This window comes from Plectropomus leopardus, chromosome 20 (assembly GCF_026936395.1).
Source record: "Plectropomus leopardus strain MGB_pleo_1.0 chromosome 20, ASM2693639v1, whole genome shotgun sequence".
Classification (NCBI taxonomy): Eukaryota; Metazoa; Chordata; class Actinopteri; order Perciformes; family Serranidae; genus Plectropomus; species Plectropomus leopardus.
The window spans coordinates 24,115,838-24,139,217 of NC_142195.1; the positions used below are offsets into that span (position 1 = coordinate 24,115,838).

At 37.1% G+C, this 23,380-nt stretch overlaps 1 protein-coding gene across 1 annotated transcript; it reads left to right on the forward strand.

Moving 5' to 3' along the window:
• The first annotated feature begins 4,287 nt into the window (after positions 1-4,287).
• entpd2b (ectonucleoside triphosphate diphosphohydrolase 2b) lies at positions 4,288-23,003 on the forward strand. The gene is made up of 9 exons (XM_042509275.2): positions 4,288-5,476; positions 11,554-11,671; positions 14,955-15,105; positions 17,360-17,519; positions 18,364-18,591; positions 19,464-19,733; positions 20,718-20,837; positions 20,990-21,124; positions 21,213-23,003. Exons 1-9 carry the CDS (start codon positions 5,360-5,362, stop codon positions 21,426-21,428), a joined length of 1,515 nt encoding a protein of 504 aa, XP_042365209.1. The 5' UTR covers positions 4,288-5,359; the 3' UTR covers positions 21,429-23,003.
• The last annotated feature ends 377 nt before the right edge of the window (positions 23,004-23,380 follow it).

A 23,380-nucleotide genomic window follows, 5' to 3' on the forward strand; every position in this document is an offset into this window, starting at 1 on the left:
GTCTAACCATTCCTGTGATTTTATTGTTTTAAGGTCTTACTGACAATATTAATTTATCTGTTAAATTTCCTTTTGGAATAATCGGTTAATTTTAATGTAAGAAATTTCAGGAAATACTGAAAAATTACAGCTCAATTGCTAGAAAAAAAATGTTTCTGTAAACTAAGATTTTACACATTTCATACATAGGCTACTATAATGATGTTTTTAAACTGACATAGTATATGAGCTGACTGTCTTTGGGAGGCAATGGGAATTGTGAATGGAGCGATATATGTGATATTACAGACATATTTTTCCAACACCAGCAAGCAAACAAAAACTGGTTGTGTTTTAGTGAGTCATTGCTGTTTTTCCAGCAACAGGTTTAGAAATGAAAATGTTTTTATCTGAGAAATTGCTCATTTTCCTGCTGAGAATCTGCCCCTTAAACCACGCATTTAAACCAAAAACATAATGTTTTCCTAGCCATAACCAAGTGGTTTTAAAAAAACTTAACCACACGTATAACACAGCCTCATTGAATCATACATTTTGAATGTATCATCTACATCATAATGGGAAAATATTATGTATCTGTGGTTTGAAGAAATATTCAATGCCAACATTCTCCTGGCAAATTTACTGAAAATGCTCATCCCAAGATTCCAGCTCCCAAAATAATATCCTCAAATAGCTTTTTATATCCAACCATCAGACCAAAACTAAAAGATATTCACTTTACAATAACAGAAAAATCTGTAAACCATCACATTGAAAAAGCTGCAGTCAGGTGATAAATTACTTAAATTATTAATGATTATCAAAACAGTTTTTCCATTAATGGATTATTTGTCCCACCATGCCAGAATAAATAACTGAAGTAAATAAGTAATATTTTTATAATAGCAGTTCAACGACAACTTAATTTTAAAAGTTTCAAAGCTTCACAGTTATGAAAGAAGAATTAAGCAAAAACTAAACCAAAACACACGTGTGGCTTCTTTATCAAAGAAACTTTATGAGCATTAGTCACTCTGACATCCTTGTTTTGTTTCTTTGGTCTTTCTTTAGATTGTATAGCTGAATCCTGACTGTTGGTATCAACCCTTCATATTCTGTTTAACTGGAGGCAGCAAACAAGCTCAGACAAGCCGAGTGTTTGTAACCTGCCCAGCAGGAAGCAGCAGAGAGCTGAGGGGAATTACCAGTGTGCATATCATTGAACAAGAGTCAGATAGACACCAAATACAGCGAAAACAAGACACAAACATGACTACAAAAAATGTAGGCTTATGTCAGCAATGTGTTTGTGGTGGTACAAAAATACTTAAAAAAAAAAAAAAAAAACAAAGCCAGAGGGAAAAAAATCGAATGCATAAAATGAACATGTGGAAGAACCAGGTTTTATTCAAGTAGAAATTAATATTATCTTCTTTACAATGACTAAATCTGTATCCTGTTTTGCCTCAAAAACAGCTGGTTAAATTGTTGTGGAATTGTGTACAGACATGCATGGTCCCCTGAGGATATATTAATTTTACAGTTGGTACAATTGATTTCTTTACATAACTGTTTTCTCAGCTTCACTTTGCTTTGACTGTTTTTTGGCAAAAGTCAGAGTGCTTTTTTGGTTTAAAATCAGCACGTTAACATTGGCATTTAGCTCATAGCACCATTCAGCCTCACAGAGCTGTTAGTGACTAATCAGCTATTCTATCTCTTGTTAGTATCTGGTTACAGTAAATTATTATTAGATTTAGATTCTGCACCATCGTATATTAAAATAACAAGCATGATCAAATCAGTGATTTTTTTTTCTTTACCTCTGCAGACAATGTAAAAGGTCTTGTTGAAAATGGACTGACATTTATAGACCGAATCACGATGTTCGTTTGTAATAAATTACGGGAAGAAAATTCTTCTTGTAAAGCAAATGTATTGTTTTACAAACATGACATCAAACAGCGCTGAGCAAACATGCCTCAGTGAGTTAGTACATTGCTTAGCTTTTGTGCCATCAGATTTGATTTTGTCAGAGATGCTAGTCTATTATCATAAATCACAATCAACCCAGAAGTAAGTGTTTGTGTTGGCACAACGTCATGGTGATTCAGTCTATACATTTAAGTTTCCCTTAACAGCCAACATATTTAAACGTTAATAATATGGCCCTTTCAGTAGTAGATACCAATATTATCCTGGTATCCCATAGCAACGACACAGTCTCTGTCACAGTTGGTAAAATCTTTAATTAAATTATGAATGTCATCATTAATAAGATCATGGCTGTCGTTGTTAATTAATGACAGACCTTGTTCGGAGGCAGAGATGGGTCATAAGATATTGTCAGGTGAGACATTTGTTCTGGTCCATTGACCTTCTGCCCCGATCGCAGCCGCCGCTCCGTCACAGTCTGCCAGAGAGATTAATGTTTCTCTGAGAGCTGATTGGCCCTCTGGATAACAGCCTAATTGTACTGGTGTTATCAGCCCTCTTCTAGAAGGACGCAGTGTGATTTATAGCTGATATTTGAAAGAGTAACTGTCCTTGCTGTTGACACAAATGTTAATAAAAACTAAGATTTTAGGAAAGATTTAGAATTAAGAGCTTTTTAGCCTCAGAACAGAATCTGGTAACATAAAGTATAAGGGTTTTTTTTTTACCTTAAAATAATTAATTTCTCTTAGGAGGAATAAAAAGCCACCAGTATGACGGAGAGAATGTGAAGGTACGGCAAGCCATGTGCGACTGAGGCACCACGTTGTAAAGTCAGCATGTCACATTTCAATGACATGCATCAGATTTCTTTGCTTTCTACCCCCCTAAAAAAGGTGCAGCCTTAATTTTTTTGTGAAGTAGGCTACCTATATGCATGGGCAGATTATGAGACAATGGCCCCCTGGGTACAGCTATGCAAAAGACCTCACCACCTCTACATAGCTACATAGCTGGGAGACACAGAGATTTTGGGGTGATTTTGCATCTCTTATTATTCAAGATGCATCTTTTTGTTGTTGTTTTGCCCCTTTTGTGCCTATTTTGTGTGTTTTTGCAGTTAAATTGCATCTTTTTTTGGTCATTATGAGTCTTTTCCTGGTCGATTCACATTAATTTCAGTTACATTTTGCAAGCAAAGGCCGGAGGGACCGGGGGGGCCTGACCATTTAGGTACCTGGGCCTGTGCCAGGTAAACCCGTTCAGTAATGTATCCATGCCCGTATGCCTGATGTATGCAAACCAATGGGTCACACCTTGAGACATCAATCTCTTTATAGCCTGCATCAGAAAACCTGTGTCACAACTGTGTCTTTGGAGTATGAAAGCCATGTAGATTTACCAGGCATGAACTGGGAGTTGCACCATGGGAAATGTAGGATTTGGTGTTCTTGAAGCTTGGCCCTTATTCAAGACTAAAAGTCAGAATATTTCAGTCACTGCTGCTTGAATTATTTTTAAAAAATCAATTTCCTGTAATTTTCCAAACTTAACCGAAGTGCTATTCTACATCAGTTTTTTTTAAATTTTATTTTGAACATAAAACCCCCAAAGAAAACAGACAAATAAACGTAAACAAGTATTACCACCAAGTGCAATGAACAAAAACAAAACGTCAAAAAAAGACAGCCCATACAAAACCTATACATCAATCTCAATAAACAAATACTCAAGCCAATCAAACTCCATGTGCTGATGAAGATGTGGTACAGTTAGAAGCTCCACATTGATAGGAAATGAATCTATCATGCAGACAGGCCTATGTGCTTGCTTTTTGCTCCTCTCCTCTTCCTCTCTGCTTTGTGAACTCACTTCACTTATACAGGCCCGACATTACTGCCTGCTGCTCGTTCAACCAACAGATGTCAAAAATTTACATGTCAGTTGATTCAATATGTGTCGGGCAAATCTATCACCTGTCACCACCTAGAGCTCAGTCACTGGACGAGAGGCAGTCATTCAGCTTTATAGTGTGGCAAAGCCTTTAAGCATTATTCAGCAGACTATCTGTCATGATCTGATCTCCTCTTGGGGTCATGTTTTTTGTTTGTTTGTTTAATTCTTTTCTGCAGTGTAGTGACCACAATATCTTTTTGTTGAAGTCCTGTTGTGTAAGTCACTTTTCGGCTGACTGAGATTTCTTGTGTGGAATGACCAGAAGCGATTCAAAAATAAAAATATTTGTTTATTTGCCACTTGCTTTACACTGCTTGCAAAATCAAAACTGAAATATAAACAAAATTACATTGGCTGATACGTATTGCAAAATCAGATGATGCAAAAATAATAGGCGAGTGAGATGAAACATCAAGCTGCACAGGGTCTAAAGAATGTGAGCCACACCACCAGGAAGCAGCACTTGCTATCTATCACCTTATACTTTTCCCTAATTTATTTCAAATTTTGTGTAATTCTTTTTGAAGTTGCCTTCTTCACATGTTTTTGACAGAAATCAGGCTAGTTTCCTCAGGTTTTAAATGGTTAAAAATTTGTGGCATTTACATTTTGGGTCTTCAATATGCCAAACTCTAATCAGAGGTTAATGTAATGCGGATAGTCACATTAACAGAGTATTTGGGGGGTTTTGCTAAATCCAGCAGATTGCAAAGGATACAAAAATGAAAATGAGCCCCGTGAGTGACATGGAAAAGAGCTCAAGCACAATATTCAGAAGCTCCTTCAAAATGACTCATTATATATTCTGCTAAATTTAGCCTGTCAGAACAGGATTTCAGCAAAAATAGACTTTAAAAAAAAAGTTCATGTACAAAGAAAGTATAGGCCTCTGGTGACATTTCCATGCTTTTAGTTAGGCATTCAAATGAGGGTACAATTTGCAAGTCAGGTTTGGAGCTGCATCCATTCACATGCAAATACGAGACTAAAACAACAACCAGCTCTGCAGCTCCTTCACAGCCTACAATGTGGATCTGTGCCAGCCCAGGCCACCCCTTTTTTCCCCATTAATGATTGAATGAATATGAATCAAGTGATTTTCTCGTTCTGAGATAAACAAGGAAGTGATTAAGTGAAATTATACTGTAGCTTGAAGCCGGGTGCATCTGAATGAGTTTGTCCAGCAGCACGATAAAAACATTTTTCCCTCCATGGCAGCAGTAGCCTTGGAGCTGTTTCCATTCAGTGGCCGAGGAGGAGCAGGTTTCAGGCGCATGGAGGAGGACTTGGCTGCGCTCGGGACATAAATTCAGGTCTTTGCTATCTCGTGTGAAATGTAAAACAGGAGGCAGGCAGCAGGTGAAGCGTGAACCACGGGCGGCCAGCGGGAAGCCATAAGACACTTCTCCCACTTGGCCGCTATTAAAAGTGTGCGTTCCGACTTGCAGCCGGCGCAAAGACGAGCTGCATTTGACACTTTGGCTTCATGGCTCAGCGCGCAGCTCTCCCTGTCGTCCCCATCGCGCTGCTGGTGTTCGGACTTGTTGCCATCCTGCTCCTGACGATTCCCACTCAAGACGTCCAGGAGGCGCCGGGGTTCATGGTAAGGTCGGTTCCGTTGGGTATTTTTGGATCAGTGTTTGGCAGCGCGTGGAGTTGTAACCGAAGCCAGTGCGATTCAGACAGGGAGAAAAACGTGTTACGCTGAAATCGTTGGCACTGGAGGACTCTGTGGCAGTACTTGGAAGTTATTTACCAGTATTTGTTTGTATTTTGCATCCTATTCCATTTTCTGAATCACGTGTTCTTGTTTGAATTTCTCTGCACAGCTGTTTACCTGAAATGTATGGAAGTCCAAGTGTGACGAAAAGAAAACACCAAGTCTGCTTTAAAAAAATATATATTTTATTTGCCATGGCCTATTTAATACAGAGCTTAGGAGGTGTTTATAGTGCACTTATGTACTGTATCAGACTGGACAGTCTGTGGGGATTTTATTGTCACTGTTATGGTATTGTAGTCATTGTCATTGTAGTGACTATTTGTTGTTTATGTTGGTTGCTGTAGCAATGTGGCACGTTGGACTAAGGCGTGGATATATTTCAGGTTTTGGACCTTAAACACAAAACTGTGTTGTCTTTGAGATCCCTTGAAAATCTTTTACATGATGGCAAACTCTTTGGTCATAAAACCTTTTATGATCCAGTTTATAAAAAACAGGCTTTGAGCGCTTCACAAATGTCTTTTTTGTCATCATCTTCAAGCTTCCAGCTGACTGAATGTGACGCGCCATGGGGGGTTTGCTGTCACAAGATATTAAAACAACAAATTACTAAATGGTGCACACTAATTAGCTTTTTTTCCCCTCCATGACTCCTCCTGGGGTCTGCATTTTATGTGGGAAACATTTTAATATTGGGAAACACACCACAACCTTGTAAGCTCTGATATTTGGATGAGAAGATAACAAATCTCCAGTTTACACATGATTATTGTTTCAACAGAAGTTCAGTAATTATAGATCAATGTTTAAGTATGACCTCCTCATTCATAATCAGTAGTGGAAGAAGTACTCACTCCCTTTATTGTAGTAAAAGTACAAATATCACAGTCTGAAAATACTCTGTTAAAAGTAAAAGTCCTGGATTTAAATCTTACTCAAGTAAAAATACAGAAGTATTATGGGCAGAATGAACTTCAAGTATTAAAAGTAAAAGTACTCACTTCAAAACTGCTGCTTTCGCAGTGTTTTGTTATTATAGAATATAATATTATTCGGTTTCTGTCTTCATCACTAATAAATACATGTAAAAGTATTTTAATTAGTAGTGAATTTGCAGCCAATTATAGCCTATCCCTTGTATACTACTGTGTATATTGGTTTCATTGTACTAGGTCATGTTATTTTTTAATGTAAAAAGTAACTTATGTGAAAAATGAAGTGCAGTAAAAAGTACAATATTTCCTTCTGAGATGTCATATAAAGTATGTTAAAGTATGTCATGTCAAAATAGCACTTAAGTACAGTTTTTGAGTTAACTTTACTTACTTTTCACTGCTGTATATATCGAAATATAGCCATTTAAATAACAGTGGCATGAACCAATTTTTGGTCTTGTTTTAACACTTTTTACATGCAAATCACCACATCATATTGTGGATGCCAAAATTGAAACTGAAATTCAGATACAATATTGAAAAAGAAAAACAAACCCCAACCCCTTCTTATTCTCAGGTTATCAAATACCAGGCTCGGTCACGCCCCTCAATGTCTCATAGCGACGATACAAACTGTAGCATATCTATGTGACACACAGCTAAAACACACTGAAAAATGTGGTTAATGTTGTCAAATGGTCAAAATTTCCTGGTTAGCTGAAAATAGATCATGTTTTTGGTTTAATTAAGCACGTTTGTTACATAAATACGTCATGTGATTGACATCAGGGCACCAAGACTGTACGTAAATTGCGCAATGTTACGCCCCCCCAAACCTTAACCAGACTTTCTTGCTCTTTGCATTACGTGAGTTGGTCTTGATGTCAAGTTTTGCAATGTACAGGTTCACATCGGAGTTTGTTAAAAACCCAATGTGTCTCATCAAGACATTGAGGGCTGCTTTTGGCATCGATATTGCATGCTGAGGGTGGCAAAGCTGTGATATTTAACGTCTTCAGAGTAACAACAGGATGGAAAACCCCATCAGAATGAAATGTGAAATTGACTTTACATCCTAATTTTCAAACTGTCTGTTAAACATAATTTCTTTACCAGTCCTCTGTTTAGTTTCTCATCTGTATATTCTTGGTAACGGCTAAATGTCACTCTCCCCTCTCTAGCTGAAGTTCAGCTAAGGACAGCATGTTGTGTTGCCTAACACGAAACCGTCATCAGAGTTGACCTCAAGGCTTAAAGACTATTAGACTCTATAGTTTCCTCCTTGTAATAAAATGCATAAAATTAAAGCCTTTACCTGTGGAGCAACCTGCTGATTTAATAAGAGACTTCTTTTCTTTCAGAACGGAAATAAAAATTTAGTGGCATTCAGAGCAGGACTGCTGCACGTCACCTACTGTTCCCTTGTTTTTGTTAAAAAAAATACCCCATGGTTCCTTTTTTTAGTATAATGTAGCCACTCTTCGACTCAGTCTCAGTGTGATCACCCAGTCATAAAAAAGAATACAAAAGGCGTTTTCTCACATTTTGGAGGAAGAGAAGTACAGCAGTTCCCATAGTTGACCAAATGAATGGACAAAACAGTTCATTGGAGCTGCTCTGTGTCTTTGGCAAAGTGTTAGAGCGAGTCGTTTCAGCTCGCTGCACAGCAATAATGAGACAATATTATAAGCAATAACGAGGGGCACTTCCACATGATGCTGCTGTTCACCTGTTGGTCTGATTGTAGAAAATGTGTTTCCACAAATGCATGAGTGTGGAATAATGTGCATCTATTGCTGCACGTGGATTTATGTTTGTGTGTGTGTGGTCCCTTTTCCTTTGGATCTGCAGCCACATACCTTCTTGCACGACCGGATCTCTACACATTCTGAGTGTCTCCTTTTAATTAATCAGAGATTAAAGTTGCTACATGGTAGTGAAAGTGGAGGCACTGTCAGGGCAACAGTGTATTCATCACAGTGAGTCGTAGGCTGTTGCATTTGAGGAAGTATTTTATGGAGGACAGGTCACCCCAAAATAAAACAATATATATTTTTACTCTTACCTGTACTGCTTTTTATCAGTCTAGATTGTTTTTGGTGTGAGTTATCCAGTGTTGGAGATATCACTCATAGAGATGTCTGCCTTCTCTCCAATATAATGGAATTAGACGGTACTCGGCTTGCGGTGCTCAAAGCGTCAGAAAATACATTTGAAAAACTCAACAGCAATGTCTCCTTCCAGAAATCATGACCCGCTTACTCAAGATAGTCCACAGACCTTGTTGAGAGCAGTTTCATGTAGGAACTATTTTCTTTATATCGAACTTCATCCAACAACCGCACCACCACACAGAAGAAAGCGTGCAGCTACTCATGCTTATGACAGCGTGAGATGTAAACATTCATGGCATCCTTCTCGGCTGAGCTGTAAAATTAGCTTGATCAGTGGTGCTATACAGTAGGCAAGACATTACCATTTTTTAAAGTCTAATTTTAGGAGAATATCATATTATAAAGAATACACCATGATATGCATAAAACAGTTTGCCTTTTTATGCAATCAGAACAAGGCAATCTGTATTTGTATTCATCGCAGTCACTGTAACATCAAATATAACAGCACTACTTATCATTAATCTAAGCCTTTATCGGTAAAAAAATAAAATAAAAGTGCAAATTAAAACTGGTAGACCATTAAAAACCTTTGGGGTTTTTGAGAATCGATACAGTATCACAAAATATATATATATCTCGATACTCAAGTGTACTGATATTTTCTTACACTCCTAAGATGCACCTTATCTCTACAACCAAAATTTCCAAAACCTGGCAACTTACACCACAACAGCCTAGATTGATAAATAGCACTACAGGTAAAGAGGAAAAATATGTATTTTTGATTTGGGGGTGAACTGTCCCTTTGGCAAAACAAATTCTGGGTTGAATTCATAGTTGTTATTGCAATCAGGTTAAAGTACTGCAGTCAGTACTCTTCCATGCGTTCTTCTGAGAACTGTAACTTATTGCCTATAAGATCCTCAATGTGAAATTGAAAAACAAAATGCATGTTTTCATGATGATTGAGACTGATTTGTAGAAGGTTGAGAGTTACAGCAAAAATCCAGGATTTCAGTGCTCTCGTCTGGGCTTTGATATCGGGTGGTCAGGAGAGTTAACAAGTTCCAGATCCTCAAGGTTTCCACGTTAAGCTGATGTTTGCCCTCAAGCACAAACACATTTCATGAGCACTCCCACTCTTAACGTAATGTGCACATTTTGATTCTTTGCTAAATATTGATTTTTGCTAACTTTAGACAACAACAACATGATCATCACATTTTTAAAACACTAAGTTTACTTAAGCACACAAAATTGACTAGATAGAAGATGTGGAGTGAGATCTTAAAGGTCATTACTTTGCTTTAGAATTAATATTTCTATGTGGGGTCCAATAGAAATTTGTAAATTCTGTATAACAAAAGGAACACATGTAAGTGCTAAAATCTTAATCAGCTATGTCAATAACTGAAAATTTGCAGAGAACAAATATGCCAATATGCAAAAACTGTGATCACATAAGGAAACATGTTCTTTCTGCAAATATCAAATAGGTTAACATAAATGTCTTCAAGTTAAAAAAAAAAAAAAGTTTGTCAACTTTGTCTAAACTATCTTTGCATGGTGTCAGTGTCAGTTGAATTCCCCCTAACATGCTCTCATACACACACACACACACACACACACACACACACACACACACACACACACACACACACACACACACACAACTGGAATAACAAAATTAATTTTTTATTTTTTTTAATTCTTATCGTGAAAGTTAAGTCAAAAAACATTTTCTGCCACACAAAGGTGGTTATATACAACAGTAAAATGTTTTATAGACCGGAGTGTTTACAGATAAACAATCATTTTTGTTCCATTAAAAATGTATACTTGTGTAAAATAACATCCTGAGGGCTTTCTTTGAAGTGCCACAGTGCTAGTTAACCTTGCCAAATGCCTTCCAGATGCCAAAATTCAGGTCACACAACCGCGATCGTAAATGTCTTTCATGCTCTTCTGTTTTGGTAATTAAGGGACTGTTAGTTAATTGTGAGAGGAAGGGGCTGGCAGGGCCGTGACTTTGTTCCTAACTCTCACCTTTTTTTATTTTGACCCTCCTGGGAGCTACAAATGTTTTTTCTTGAGCCTCCCTGACTGACCGGGGGAGAGCAAACAGCAAGGGGAGTTATCTTCAAAACAAACAGATGTAAAATGCAAATTCTCTCTGCAAATTGCATCATAACACAAGCTGTGTTTGCACTTTAGCAGAATATGGGTACATGACAGACTACCGTCATTGGTTCTACTTTTTCTCAAATAAACCATAACACGCACAATAGTTGCAGCAGTGGCCAGAATGAGTGCTGAATTTATTTTTTTTAAAAAGTGTTTATTTACTGCAAAATTTTAAATGACACATGTAGATTAAAGTGATATTTATGAAACATAACTATTATGAGCTTAGATTTTGTTTCCTGACAGAAGCATTTTTCTCACATGATGTGTTCAAGGGCCATTGAAAATATGAAAATAATATAATGATAATTTCAGTTTTTAAAGCTTCTGGCCATGACAAGGCATTTTTATAAAAAGAAAACACGCTTTTCAATTTTGCTGATAGGTTTTGGAGTTCAAGGACATTTTTAAGAATGACATTTTATCAAATTTGATTTATATAGTATCTTTTAAACAAATTGAATTGAATTCAAAGTGCTTTACAGTTTGAAGAAAGAAACACAAGAACAACATATCAAATAAGCAAAAAAGGATCTTGAAAAATATTATGTCTCTCCAGTACTTAAATCTGATCTGACATGCCTCCCCCATTTGGTGCACCTCCTCCCCTCTCTTAAATGATGAACGGTCCCTAAGGAGTTAGAATTTAACCCTAACCCCAACTCCCATTTTTAATGCTGTCATAAGTACTGCTCTTGATGTTTTGTTTTTCTGCCTGCAGTATGGGATCGTTTTGGATGCTGGATCTTCGCACACGGCGTTGTACATATACAAGTGGCCAGCAGATAAGCAAAATGGCACAGGCGTGGTCACCCAGCACAGCGAATGCCATGTTAAGGGTAAGTAAGGACAGCACATTCCCACTCTAACAGCAACCAAGATTCACAATAAGGAAAAAAGTACAAAACTCTGTAGATATGTTTCATACTACTGCTAAAAAACTGTTGAAAAGTAAAAAAAACTACACATCTCAGTGTCCAGGGCAGTTGGTGGTGGGTCGAAGAAGTATCTTGCAAAGTAGATTTAAGGATAAGGTTTATTTGCACAAAATAGAACAACAGAAATGCAAAAAAAACAAAACCAAAAACAAAAACCAACCAAAAACAAAACAAACAAAAAAAACAACCCAAAAGAAGACAAGGTTGTGCAGATGAGATAAAGAAACCCTACAAGGAATCTTACCTCAATAAGGATATTAAATTTAAAAAATAATAAAATAAGATGCAAACATCATATTGTTAAGAACAGTAAACAAACAAGCAAATAAAGTGTCAAGCAAAAATAAAGTAAGCAACATAAATCAACCCAAAACAATTCAAAAATCAAAGAATGAATTGAATAAAATAGTGACGTGAAATGAAATGAACATCTGCAGGTAGTGCCTGTGAGAAGGATTTTAAACTTTACACAGCAGTAAAAGCCTTTAACGGGAGCTATTTGGTGTGCGACTGTTTTTGTTTCCACTCAAATTGCAAGAAATCTGGTTTTAAATTTGGTTATTAGTGTTTTTTTTAACCAAAAAAATCTGTTTGACCCGGTAGCTCCCTATTTGCATCACAGTAACCATTAGCAGGCAGCTAAAACCATAGCTACAAATGGAAACTGTACTGTATATTTTGGCATATTTTAGAAAGAGTGTTTGGAACATACAGTGTGCGCACATGAGCAACAAAGAAGAAAAAGTTTTACTCTTCAGCAAGAGTGGGTCAAAGCATTTTTGTAAACATTTTAGCACTTGGTAACTGCGCTAACCTCAGCTTGAAGTGGAAGATGTAGCCAAATGTTGGTAAATTGTGGTGGAAATGTGAATAAGATGTAGTAGAGAAGCTTTGAGATTAGTTAATTAGTTAATTGTGATGCTGCACTCACATCCCCACATCATGTGGAAGTAATCAAGGTGTAAAAACCTTTGATGTCCAACACTGAAGTCTAATTATGATGATTAAAATCTGTAGCTTAAGCTTATTTTGGGAAGTTGTAAAAGTGTTACAGCATATTGACCATGCACAGTGTCTTTGACGCCCTTATGGGTCCAGCTCTGCAGTTATGCAGCTCTTTTGAGTTGCCCAGTGAATGAATGGGTATCTTCTCCGTCTCTGCTTTCATCCCACATTAGCTGCATAACTGCTGTGAATCATCTGATTGCAGCTGACAGTCTTTGTAAAGAGCAAGCAAACATTTCAGCCTCAGTTCAAGCCTGCAGGGTGTGAACTTTTATATTCAAAACATAGCTTTTCAGTGGATTATAGCTTTAATCTTCTGATCATAAATTATACCGGGTATATGCACTTAGTTTAACCCTTCCACCCCTTTTGTAAGAACACTCTAATGTATGTTTTGGTCACTTTAAAACTGACAAAGTATACCTTAGAAAATTACTTTTCTCTGTGTATTCACCCGTAGGTGGGATGTGATGCTTCCTGTGAACAGATGATATTATCACAGCACAGTGCAGCAAGTGAATCAGGAGTGAGTCAGGGCTGAACTCTGTGCTTCGCCACTCCTGTCCTGCCAAAGGGGCTTTATATGTCTTGGCTTAGATAAACAAATGCTCTTTTCCCAATTAGTCATCAGCATGGTGTTTACTCTGTCATGTCTCATAATCGTAAAAATGTCACAGTTAGAAGTGAACTTTGAGCCTTAGATGGATGTCTGAGAATTATATATATATATACGTATATAAGATTTAGGGATATTTAGTTGTGTGGTGAGGATTGCAGATTGCAACCAACTGAAACTTCTGTTTATAATTCTTTCCATTTTCATTGTGCAAGAGATTTGTACTTTGAGCTGAACTATCCCCAGAGGTCCCTTCCTCTCCAAAACAAAAGGACTAGGTGATGATTTAAATCAGTAAAAAAATTGAAATAAAGCAGTTTCAGATGGGCTGTTTGCGTAGCGACTGCTAATGTGTGCTTGTCTTTTTTCTCTGATAACTTAATGTTCAAGAGGTTTTTACAATGAACCGAATTATCCGCAGAGGTCTCTTACTCTCCAAAGCAAACAAACCAAGTGATTTAAAACTGCAAAAACACTGAATAATGCAGTTTCATGTTACAAATCAGTTGTTTTCCAATGCTGTTTGGCAGGTATGAGAGGAAGTCTTTACTGGGAGACAAATTATCTGCAGATGTTTCTTCCTCTTCAGAACAAACAAACCAGGTCATTCAAACCAGTAAAAACAATGAATAAAACATTCTCACGTTAAAAACAATTGTGTTTCTCCAACATTGTTTGCCATTTCAGAGATTGGCCATAAGCTCTGCGAATGTGTACTCACCTTTTTCTTTGATAACGTAGGCTCCAGATGTTCAGGAGGTTTTCATTAGGACACAAGTTATGTACAGATGTGTCTTCCTCTTCAAAATGAAAAAAACAGGTGATTCAGACATAGAAAAAAAACATTTGCCTCTGATTGTGAGGAGGGGCTTCTAACTACAATGGCCTCTTTGGTAGCACTGAAAACGCGACAACACAAATAGCCCTAACCTGAGCCAGAATCATGGCGATGCAACATGGCGACCTCCATAGATCATGTGTATAGGGTTCCCCTGAATCCTTAAAATGTCTTCTAAGCTAAAAATAAGGCCTTAATTTGTATTAAAATGTCTTGAACAAATCTTTCAAAAATCTTAAAAATACTTACGTATCAAAGGTAGGATTTCTTTTTATGACGTTACTTTTCTAAAATCTCAAAATAATTAATTTTTTTTTACATTATATACTTGTTATTGTGAAATTGGTCTAAATTCCATCCAAGTGGCATTAAAAAAGTCTTAAATCTAACATAGCTCAAGACGACATGCTTAATGTATTACATTCAATTTCTGCCAGTACATTTCCACAAATCTTAAAAACTTGACCTTGAATTCCCTTATCAGTGTCGTCCTTATGTAACAGCATAGAATAACGATTATATGTTCTTCTATTTTTAAAAGTTCATGCTCATTTCTGAGTGGATTGGCAAGGAGTTTTTTTTCCTAGCTGGGAAAGCTCTCATCTAGTGGGCGTGATCGATGATTTGCATCATGATGCATGTGCAGCGATCACAGGAACAAGATTCTACATGTCGATCATGTAATGAGGTGTTCTTCTTTTTCATCCTGTAAATCGCTCGCTCAGGTGGAGGGATCTCCAGCTATGCGGGCCAACAGGGAGCAGCAGGGCAGAGCCTAGAGGCATGTCTGGACCAGGCGGTGAAGGACATCCCTAAAGAAAGACACCAGGTCACACCTGTGTACCTGGGAGCCACAGCTGGCATGAGGCTGCTGCGGTGAGTCACTGTGTGTGTGTGTGTGTCTGTGTGTGTGTGTGTGTGTGACCAGACTGTCTCTGCCTGTGTTGATTTGGAGTTATTCTATGTGAGACTTTGTTTGTCTGTCACATGCAGAACTTAATCTCCAATGTAGTTGAATGAATATAAGAATGCCCCATGCTAAGCCTTTTAAACACAGGGAAAATAAAAATAAAATCCAAAGTTCACCTACAATAATGTGCTTTTAAAAACATCATTAAACCTTGTGCAATATGTAACCAGCAGTAAAACATATGTCATATGCAGACATCCGGTGTCACAGGGATCATACTGACATGTGACAGTTACTTGCATATCTTATCTTGTATTACATACTTCCACATTTTGCATCCAGAGCTGTCTGTGGCCTTTTTAGATATGAGACCTGTAGATAGCTTAACATAAGCAAAACTATTCAAGACATCAGTTTACAAACTCTCACACAGCTCATGTAGTATAATCCAAGTCTTATTTATCCAGTAATATGCTTAACATTTCCCAAACAGACAGCCTTTTCCAATCGGGAACTGAACTGATAGTTGGCTTGTGTTATGTGTTACTTTGGGGTTTTTTTCAGCTTCAGCAAATAACACAAACGATTTAACTGATTGAGGCAGCAGTAGACTTGCAGCTCCTGTGTTCAGTGAGGTGAAATTACTGTTAATGTCAACAGAGTCTGGCTGTGATGAGAGCATTCATAGGTTTCACTTTGGTTCAGTCGGCTGTCGAGGAGGGCTGTCTGTTTGAGAAGTACTGAGCATACGACTGGTGAAATGAGACTTGGATTATACTGCATGAGCTTTGTCAGAGTCTGCAAATGGATGTTTTGATATAGTTGGGCTGTTGTTAAATGCAGCCCCTTTTTACTTTAATTCATCAAGAATTTTCTCCAGTTTTTGATTTTTAGTTCACTGTGAAGACAGCGAGGAGAAGGTTTTCTTCATGAATTCATGTAACACAGGATCATTTGGAGCCAGAAGTATCCATTTAACCAACATTTAGAAAGAAGAAAGGATGTTAACACTGCATATCACTGCTAGTGGTGCTGCATAGTGTTACTGTGTTGTGTAGAGTGAAGTTACAAATTCCTGTGCGTATCATATTTGGGGATGATGTCAATAAATTTGAATGAAATACAGACATCTTTTAACCCGTGTAAATGTGCCGCATGAAACACAGACATGGGGATATAATTTCTTAATTACATAAGATCTCCTGGTAACACTAGTCCCAGTAGTGTCCCGTGTGAATAGGGCTTAACCAGTTTGACTGCATGAAGCTTTTAGAGCACAAAGAAGCAGTGCTGTCAGCGCTCACATTGTCACCATCCCTCTCTGTGAGGTTTGACTTGAATATGCAGCAGAAAACAGCTGCAGGTTCGCTCAGTCGGAGGTGAATATGTAAATCATCTGCTGAGTGCAAACGTGTCCAAAAGCTTAAATTTGAATGAGAGGCGAATCGCAGCAGCCTGTCTATTTTTATTTGTCTGTGCACTCAAAACATCCCTCTGCATTCATGAAATGTTGCCACTAATGTAACTCAATACAGTGTAAATAAATCGATTTAACCCTTTGAAACCTGGCTAAATTGGCTAAATTTCTTTCAAATTCATAGGTAGCAGGCAATGAGCACCAAAACAAGAAATGGCCCCAAAAAATAACAGGATATTAGTAAGTAGTAAATGAAAATTAGAAGGAAAACAACATGCACAAGAACAAACAAACAAAAAGATTGAAAAAACTGCTGCTCAGATTTTTTTCTTTTTTTTAAACCGATGGAATTTTTAGGATGAAATTGTAAACAAAGTCTTAAAGTTTTTGATGTAACAAATGTTTGAATAGTTGCATACAAAGGAGGATGTGGAATTAAATAATTAAAAAGTTAAAAACTACAGATCTGGGATGAGTCCTTGGAGGCTTTTGTGCAGTCGTGTAAGCTGGTTGAAAGTGATATCTGTCTGGTGCATCTGGTCTTGCAGACAAACATATGTCCCTGATTTCACTTTGGCGTCTCCTTGAAACTTCAAGGAGTAAACTCCAACCTTAACATCTGGTTTGTTAGAAGCTTTATAGTGTCAAAGGTCACGAGTGAAGGCTGAAGCTTGGGGCAGTAAAACTAAGTGAGTTTGACGTTGCAATTTATTCATTCAACCTCTGAGTGAGCGTCCATGAACGTTACCTGCTGAAGCTGTAACCTCCTAACAAATATATTTAAGACTTTTTCTCTCAAACAGCATCTCGAGCCCAGAGCTGTCAGTTCAGATTCTGCAGGAAGTGGGCCACAAAATCCAGTCCTACCCTTTCAGCTACCAGGGGGCGGCCATACTGAGCGGGCAAGAGGAGGGGGCGTACGGCTGGGTCACCGTCAACTATCTCTTAGAGAACTTTATAAAGGTACCATAACCCAGCATACATTCAGACCTTGAATGTAATTTGTTTGAACACCCATTCAAAAGGTCCCGTTACGGTTCAGAAATAGTTGCAAAATGAAAGTTAGGCCAAAGCAATCTGCGATCCTTACTGTTAGGTGCCACTAAATCCCCTAAATCTTACACACTGGACCTTTGACACAGTGAGACAGGAATATAAATTACATGTAGATATACGGAGATGAAATAACAAGGTTTGAATATTTGAAGAGCATTTCATAACCAAACATAACAAAACAAAACAAAACAAAAAACAGTACATTTGTTTTTCATAGCAATGATTTAATCTGTATTTCCTTGTCTGTAACAACAAATCTGATTGAACCATTATTGGAAACATCATCCGTACCCAGCTGTTCATATCATTTATAATCACATTGCACTTTTTTGCATCCAACTAGAACCATTTTTGGCCAACTGCATACAGCTGATGTTTGCTGGGATCTTGTATGATGTGTGTTTTGTAATCTTTATGAAATATCTGCCAATATTTTAATCTAAATCCATTTTACTCAGAGTCAAATGATAATTGATAAATTATCATTTGATAATTGATGATAAAAATATCTCTCTGTTTTTGCCCTTTACTGTTGCAAAGCTTATGGGACTGGAGGTGTTGGTTTTATTTAGAAGGTGACTGATGACATCTAGTGGCCTCTCCAGCACTTATTATCATAATCTAAATCACTGTTATCTCCTATTTCTGCCTGTAATCAAAATGAAACAGACAGCTGTTCTTAAGATAGTGATCAAGAAAAGAGCTCATCGTCTCATCATCTCCTGCTTCTTTTTTCCTTGTTTCTTTGCAGTATGGTTTCGTGGGGCGCTGGTTCAGCCCCGGCAGGCCCACAGTAGGAGCGCTTGATTTCGGCGGGGCGTCCACCCAGATAACATTTGCGACTCACGAGGAAGTCGAGGACGAACATGACATGATAAAGCTGCGTCTTTACGGCCACGAGTACTCTCTGTACACACACAGCTTCCTGTGCTACGGGCAGGACCAGGTCCTCAAGAGACTGCTGGCTCATATAGTGAAGGTGAGCGTGCCACACTCACTAAAACAGAAATTTAACAACCAGGTATTTATCATCATATATTTTTATGTAGTGGTTGTGTTTATAACACAGTAGAGTAACAGAGTGGAAATGTTTAATCTGAAACACTTATACCAGAACCACAAAGTTGCATGTTTTGAAGATATTGTGCCAAAATTTGTTACAGTAATATTTCCAACATGCTGGCAATCATGTGATGTGTTGCATACAGGAGATGGTGACAATGCTTGTTTTTTCTGGTCAGGATACAGACATTAACTGACATTGTTTTTTATATAACACACACACACACACACACACACACACACACACACACACACATATATATATATATATATATTTTTTTTTTTTTAATTTAACACCACATAAGTTCATATCTTTGAAAAAAATAGACATATGTTGTTGTTTTTTTATTTTTTAAAAACATATGAACTTATCTGGTGTTAAATAAGAATACATATAAACAATTTATCACATTAAAAACTCTTACTATTAGAGTTTGACCAATAACTAGGCCTACTAGATTTTTTTTTTGACCAGTTGTTTTCATCTATTTTCAACAAAACTTGTAGATATACATCAACCGATGTCTGCTGTCAATAACGCAACATACAAATATCAGGGCAATGAAAGACAGGTTAAATAATAACAACAGCAACAGGACACTAACAAATGACATACATATTTGACATTCTCTTAACATATAAGATAAACTGGAGATTTAATATTGGTGTAATTTCACAATAGTTGTATGACTGTATATACTGGTGCATTTTAAAAATAATTCTAATAGTCTTTTAATGGGTTTTCACGGGAATATGTTGTATGACTTTAAATGTCTCTGTCTCTCTCAGTCTCAGGGTTACTCTGCGTCCGTCACACACCCCTGCTATCCTGCAGGCTACAGCACAGTTTCATCGCTGAGCAGTATATTCAACTCTCCGTGCACAGAAAAGTACAAACCCAGCTCCTACAACTCTCAGGACTCTCTGACAATAAAAGGCAACGGACATCATGAGCACTGTCTGAGCAACGTGTCCGAGATCTTCTCCTTCGACAGCTGCCCCTTCTCCCAGTGCTCCTTTGATAAAGTCTTCCAGCCAAATGTCAGCGGCAGCTTCATGGTAAAAAAGGCTGGAGGCAGTGTGTGACACAGAGAGGGGTTATACACACTAAAGGTCAGCCTGTACAGAGATGCACACAGTGTTAGAGATGCTCACAAAGTTTTCATTTTCTGAACCACAGGCAGCCATACTGTGGTCTCTCAAAGGTTAAAGCTAACATAGCTGTACTGCACATAAATTGAAAATAAGAAAGCATACACGTAGATCAGCAGTATCTACACTTGCATCCTTTGAATGGAAACCTTTTAAAACACACAATGTGATAGTTTTTCTTCAGTAAAACAAGCAACAACACAAAATTAATCAAAAATATTCAATAAAAGTCCTGCATGTGAAAATATAGTCAGTTGAAAGTATTTGCAAAAAACACAATTAAAAATTTATGTTGGTGTTACGTGTGAAACTAATGAAATGCTGTATTTTTTTTCATGTCTTTATTTAAACAAGGGCCATGTATAAAAAACAAGACATGATTCATGCCAGATTTAGGGATTGGTTAGTTTACATGTGCAGTCCCCGGGCAGGTACAAAACAGGACAAATACCTAACACTAAAAAACACTTATCACACATGAAAAAAACATTAAATACAACAGACAATACAAACAAATACAAGCGCATCAACATACAAACCAACTTACACAACTCAACAAGTTAATGAATGAATATACTAAGGTGGCAAATTTATTTATTTGCTTAGACCAGGCTGCATACGAGTAAAGAGCCAACCTGAACACAATAACTGCACCAAAACTTGTGTTGTGACTTTGTACAATCATATTGAAAACCTACAGATTCTCACAAAAGACTACGCACTTCAATAAACACATTAGGGCCTTAATATATTAAGAAAAACATAGAAAAAGGCTGTTAACATTATTTTTGTCTATATGTGTTGTATTTCTCTCATAAGTAAATTATTTGTCATGAGCTGTTAACTACAGTCTTGAGTTTAATGATTTTTTTCTTCTTTCTGTTTCGTCAGGCGTTCTCTGCGTTCTACTACATTCACTCCTTCCTGCAGCGAACCACCAGCATCACTGTGAGCACTCCTTCACTACTGGAGGAGGCGGCCAAAACTGTGTGCAGCTTGACTTACGATCAGGTAATGTTCTTTTTTAAATTTATGTTCCATTTGTGTCATTTTTCTAAGGCCAAATATCTGCAAAACTATCAACACATCCACCAGCCTCGAGCGTACTATGTGTTCAGTGCTATTTTTTTTTATTTTAACTCAGTCTTGTTTTTTTGTTGCAGATGCTGCTTCTTGCTCCACAACAAAAGTCTCGTTTGCAGAACTACTGCGCTTCCTCTGCGTTTCTCGAGATCCTCATGTTGAGAGGATACGGCTTCGACGAGACGTCATTCCCGCGCATTTCCTTCCAAAAGAAGGTGAGAACTTCATCGTCATTTCACAACAAAGTATATTCTCAAGACCCATTTTCCTCTAACTTGCAGTAATGATTTTCTTATCTTCCAGGCAGGGGACGCCTCGGTGGGTTGGGCGTTGGGCTACATGCTGATTTTAAGCAATTTGCTGCCGGCAGAGACAGTGGGGCTGAGAAAGGCCCTGACCCCGGGAGCATGGGGGACGCTGATCTTTCTCTTTGTGCTCCTGCTCACAGCAGTCCTAGTCTTTATCATACTTCGAGCTCGTGATGGGAAGAAGAAAGGAGGCAGTGAAAGCACCATCTAAAATACTACGGCGCAGTCATAAAACAGTAAAACAGTAACAAGTCTGTGTTGGCTCTGCACTCTAGTACATCTGATCTAAACTGTAACTATGAAGTCATCAGGACAATAATCCTAAACATGGAAACTGCAGTCTATAATCACTGATTGCAAAGGATTTCACAGCAATTTTGAAGCTAGAATAACTTTTTTTGAAGACATCTTATACCTAAAATTGTAGAACTATGTTAAAAAATGACTGCAAATCATAATCATCATATTTTTTTGTTTTCATTACATATCCAGTGGACTGGAGTAAAGAGCAACACAATGAAAAACATGCCACTGACTCAAATACTGCGCCATAGGTTTAAGAACACATCACTCCACGAGTGGCACTGGCACTACACAGGAGGTATGAATGTAATTTTTATTCTTGAAAAGTCAAAACATCTTTTATTGTATAGAATGTAAAAAAAAAATAATGAAAAAATCCACCTTTTTGGGTTTTGTCGAAAGTATGACTGTGTTCTGAAGCACTGTTCAAGTAAAATGAAGTGCACTGTGGAGATAAGAGCCAATTTAATATGTAGTCACTATTTAATATTTTTGTATTCAAAGATTATTTTTTAGGTGGCAATTTTTTTTCACAGTTTAGTCTGCCTATGTTAACGTGAAATATTAACACACAAGTGTGAACAGCAGGCGTTTGCATAAAAATTAATAAATCAATTTAAAAAACAAATAAATTAAAAAATTGCTGACTTATACAAACTCTTTAAAGGCTCTTCAGAAACTGTCACTGTGAGGCAGATATATTTTTTGTAAAACATTGTGTCACACAGAGGAGTTTATTTTAAAAATTGTAGTCTGAAAGGACAGAAAATGGGATCTTTCAACAAACAGTATAATAAAACTTGTATTTTCATAATTCAGGTTTATGTTTGATAGAAAAGTGAGTCACTCACACACACGTTTTGTTTTCTTGATGTCTGTTATAAAAATGTAGGATGACGCAGTCATTTAAGATAAACCAGAATACCAAACTTACCTCTGAAAATACAGTAAAGAATGACACATCAAGTTACTGAACAAAACCTGCATCTGACTTTTTTCTTTTTTGACAGTAACTCATGTTTTAGTCATGAATTAACTTTAGACAATAGTCAGTTTTAGTCTACGTGTCAAACAGATGTTAATTCAACTCAGTGGTTGTTTTTGAATTTGATGTAGGTAATAATGTTGTATTGTATTATATTTAAGGGGAATATTTTTCACCATCAGACTAGTGATTTAATGTTGCTTTATTGGATTAATTATATACTAACTGTGTTATTATTGAGCACACCTCCTCTGCATAATAGGCTGAGATAAAACACGAAAACAGTTTAACCCTCCAAAAAATATTTGCATGCAAACGTGATCATTATGAAAAGATTCATTATGAAAAAGACATTCTAATATGTACTCAGGCGTGCTGAGATAAAAAGCTAAAGACAACTCTAAATTTGAATATTGGTGTCAATATTTCAGTGTCTGTGTACATTTTTAAGAACTTCCGAGACTCTTTCAAATCAATAAAAGTCCCTGCATGTTGAAATTTTTATGTTTGTTGTATCATCTTTCAAACTACTCTTGTGCCATTATATGTTTTTTTTTCTGAACAGAAATGATTGATTAATCCTGGTGAAAATTGGTGCTGTTAACTGTAAGTGGCTGTCAACCTATTCAATCAATGTTAGAGTAAACAAGTGTGACAAATAGATTTAATTCTTATTATTTTGTTTACCTTTAACAACAATTTCTCTCGCCTAATTATCCATCTTAAATGCTTAGTTAATATTAAGTCATTGTGATTTTTTAATTATAATAACAGTACATTGTGGTCGCATTGTATGTCTTACAATACACAACAAAATAAATATTTTGTTTTTTCCTCTGTACAACGAGTTTATAGTATTTGGGTCCTTTTCATTC